This window comes from Leptonychotes weddellii, unplaced genomic scaffold (assembly GCF_054177405.1).
Source record: "Leptonychotes weddellii isolate Sample4059 unplaced genomic scaffold, ASM5417740v2 HiC_scaffold_10511, whole genome shotgun sequence".
NCBI classification, from domain to species: Eukaryota; Metazoa; Chordata; class Mammalia; order Carnivora; family Phocidae; genus Leptonychotes; species Leptonychotes weddellii.
Genome location: NW_027681940.1, coordinates 3,387 through 7,397, shown reverse-complemented (window position 1 = coordinate 7,397; position 4,011 = coordinate 3,387). Strand labels below are relative to the sequence as shown.

The 4,011-nt window shown below is 57.7% G+C and overlaps 1 protein-coding gene across 1 annotated transcript; it reads right to left on the bottom strand.

Annotated features, from left to right (window-relative positions):
- Positions 1-394: 394 nt before the first annotated feature.
- Positions 395-3,779, bottom strand: LOC145718063 (E3 ubiquitin-protein ligase RNF213-like; the record flags this gene model as incomplete). The annotated part of the gene is made up of 5 exons (XM_081809510.1): positions 395-866; positions 1,194-1,352; positions 1,875-2,047; positions 2,904-3,026; positions 3,273-3,779. Coding segments are annotated over 5 exons (1,194 nt in total), but the record flags the coding sequence as incomplete, so codon positions are not given.
- Positions 3,780-4,011: the final 232 nt, after the last annotated feature.

Here is a 4,011-nt window from a genome sequence, read left to right as displayed (position 1 = left end):
CCACACACACATCATGTTCACACACCACACACACTCCACACACACATCATGTTCACACACACTCCACACACACATGTTCACACACACACCATGTTCACACACACATGTTCACACACACACACCACACACACACACTGCATACGAGTGGAAAATAGAACAAAGGAAAAACAGAAAAGGAAGCCAGTAGACATAAACAAGAGAACGGAGAAAAGTGGAGGGCGGCCAGGACGCCAAGCAGCAGGGCTGTGGGTGCGGGCGGGGGTCTGACTCACAGTCTCTGGGGCAGGGGGTGGGTGCCCGCAGCTCCAGCCTCGTGCTCCTGCCCTGCACCTTCCTGCCAGCGCCCTGCAGCCCCTCCACTCAGCCGCTCACCCCTCACCCCCTCACCCCCAGCGGCTTCACCCGCCCCGCCCGTTAGTAAAAATCCTTTTCCTGGTTTCCCCTTGGAAGCGAGTGGTTCCATTACACTGATCAAAAACAGGCTTCTAAACGCAGGTTTCTTCAACGCAGAGCTGGAGGCTGGGGCCTGGGGGGCGGAGGCCATGCCAGGGAAGAGGACCCCGGGGGCGGGCGGGGAGGCCTGCTCTGCAGGGGAACAGCCGCTTCGCGAGGCCTGGTGCCCGCACTCCCGAGCTCAGCCCGGGGGCCCAGCCAGCGACTCACCTCCCCCCGAGCCCAGAAGCGCAGGCACCACCCGCAGGCAGCGGTTGACGTGCTCGCCACTCTGCTGATGTTTGTAGATGTACTCATATTCCACGTGGCCCTTGCTGCGCATGACGACGTACTTGTAAGGAATGGGTTTATTCAGGTGCTGCTGGGACAGGACAGCGCTGCCTTCCACGAGGAACCCGTTCTCATGCAGGTCTCTGAATAAACACGACACCAGCCGGTTATCCACAAAAACGCCTATTTGGAACATTTTAGCTCCCCTCAAACGCAGCCTGGAGTGCAGACCCAAAGCTATAAATCACTACTGACCAAGAGGACGCTTCTAGAATGACACATAGTTTGCAGACAGAACCAACATTAAAGGGGCCATGATGACATATGACACAGAAATGCATTATACAGATATTTGAAACAGTCATTTTCCAAAGTGTAAGAACATTATCAACTTGAAAAAAACTATTATTTCAACGTATTTCAAAGACTGGATATTCTGTACGTTCCCCACAAGCCCTTGGTACACTCACTTGGTGCAGTGCATCTCACAGACCTTCAAACTCCACTTGGGCTTCCCAAATTCTTCTCCCCCCTTGACAAACACTTTGTGGAGGCTGGGGTCGAAGCTGAAATCCTTAGAGATGATTGCATGGAAGTACACCGTGATTCTCTCCTGCTGACTCAGTGGGCTGGAAGAAAGCCGTAAAAGGAAACACCAATTAGGTGCAGATCTGCCTGCCCCCCTGCACGCACACGCACACACACATACACACACGTGCACAACAGGGTCCTTGTTTCTCGACTGTGCACTAACACACACCCTGGCAGAGTGCGAGAGCATCCACACTTCAGACAGACCCCATGCCATGTGGGTCCTCCTGGGTCTCCCTCCCCGGTGGACCAGGAAGGTGGGCTTCTACCCACAGGGTGAGGGGCCATCTCAGCCCAGCTCTGAAGGGCTGAGGGCAGTGGCGGGAGGGGGCTGATGAGCACTCTGGGATGTACCACCTTCGCCCCTGAATTCTGTAAGGCCCACGTGGCCTCAGGGACCCCAGGGCCTTTGCATGCTGTGTGCTGGAGCATTTCACCAAGCAAGGAGAGGGGACACGTGGCCCCCCAAAAGAGTCTCCAAGAAGGGCAGCCTGGGAATCTCCATCCCCTGCCCGGGGCAGGTTGTGTCCTTGCTCCCAAGGACCAGGGCGCACACCCACCTCTCCTTCACTTCACATGCTCCGGCTTTGCGGTTCTGTTGCTCCTTCTCATTTTTCACCGCGGCCACACGACTCTTGTTATTCCCTTCTGGCTTCTTCGGACCCTCTGGCTTGGCCTTCTCACTTCCACCTGCTTTGTCTCCAGTAATGGCTGTCTTCTTGGTTTCAGCTTCCTGGAACAAGTAACCGAGCCCCGACCTTTAGGACCAACTTCCACATTTGCCCCCTCCAGTCAACGCTTGTCATAGCAGCCAGAGTGGTCATGTCCCTTCCCTGCTCAGAACCTTCCATTGCCCTCTGACCCACTTGCTACAGCCTCCAAGAGTCCCTCTGCAACCCTTTTCCCCTCACTCGCTCCTGGGGGCACTGGCTTCCTTCCTGTTCCCTACACAGGCCCACTACACTCTGCCACAGGGCCTTTGCACCTGCCATTGTTGCCTGGGACATGTCCCCAGAGAGCCACATGGCTTGCTCCTCACTCTTGTGGATCTCTGCTCCACCTGCACCTCCCTGGGGAGGCCTTGCCTGGTGATGCTCTCTCAGCACCCACCTCCAGCACCCTCCACCCACGCCCTGCTTTTCTCCGTGGCTCTCGCCATGCCTGACTTTGCTTTCTGTCTTTCCCCCTGTAGAAGGTGGGCCATGACAGCAGGAGTCAGGTCTCCTTCATGGCTGTATCCCTAGCACCCAAAAGAGAATCACCGAATGACTGAACGAAGGACGAACTTTAGAAGGAACGGGGCCCAAAGGAGCAGATGGTGGGACAGACAGCAGGACGCAGAGGCTTTTAAGAACAAGATGGCCGGGGCACCTGGGTGGCTCAGTTGGTTAAGCGACTGCCTTCGGCTCAGGTCATGATCCTGGAGTCCCGGGATCGAGTCCCACATCGGGCTACCTGCTCGGCGGGGAGTCTGCTTCTCCCTCTGGCCCTCCCCCCTCTCATGTGCTCTCTCTTTCTCATTCTCTCTCTCTCAAATAAATAAAATCTTTAAAAAAAAAATAAAAAAATAAAAGAACAAGATGCCCTACCTGGCGGTGTTCTGGGGAAGCAGGGGCGCTTGCTGGCGGCTGTTTCTTGTTCTGAGTCTTGGCTTTCACTTTTTCCCCAGCCCCTCCCACGGGCTCAGCCGGCTGGGCTGCAGCAGCAATTTCCTGGAGGAGACAGAGGCCTCAGACGTCAGGGCCCAGGCGATGACCCGATGGCGTAGGGGTCAGCTCTGCCACCAGCCCAGCGAGAGGGATCAGCGGCTCGGCGGTGGGGGGGGGGGGGTGGGCACCATCGCAGGGAACAAGTCCCAGGGGTGCCCTTCCTACGCAGGGAGGCAACAGCAGAGCTGCTTGGCCACAGCCCGCCGTCCGGGCACAGCGGACCCGCTCATCACTCCCCTGACAACTCACCCCAGAGGCACGGGCCCCAGCCTGCTGCGCGGCAGTCTGTGGTTCTTTCCTGGGCTCAGAGCCCTGCTTGGACTCAGGCGGCAGAAGCTCCTGAGCAGCACCTTCCTTGCCAGGACAGTCTTTGCTGGCAGAGGTGGCTGCACCAGCCCGCTCCTGGGGGGGGCCTCTGCCCTGGGAGGGCTCGGGGGTGTCATGGTTCTTCCCGTTCAGGAGGGCACCTCCCCCGGGCTGGTCCTGCAGAGGGCTGCCACCAGCCTCGACATGCCCCACGGGCTCTGGGCGGTCACCACCCTCTGGTGGCGTCGGGGTGGCACCCGGGGGCTGGCTCGGCTGGCGGGTCGGACCACCTTGCGGAGCCCGGCTCTGGGGTGGGGCTGAGTCCTGGAAGCTGGGGTCTGCAAGCGAGCTGACACTACTGGGGATGGAGGAGGCCTCCAACAAGGAGTCCAGCTCTGCGGAAGTGGAGGCATTCTGGTTCTTTCTCTTCTTCCCTCTCTTCCTTTTGCTCTAAACAGAAGAGACACTCATTTTATTTCCTAGGGTCACTATACTCTCCCAACACTCTCCTCCAATTTCCTTTCAATGTCTCAAGTCCGTCAAGCTTAGCCTGACCAAACCCCCTTATATCTGTCAAATCTGCCATGTCTTTATCTTGGAAAGACTGAAGCAGAGACACAAATGGACGCGGGCAGTGGACAGAGCTGCAGGACACGCGGCCGAGCCGTGCCGGCCACACCCT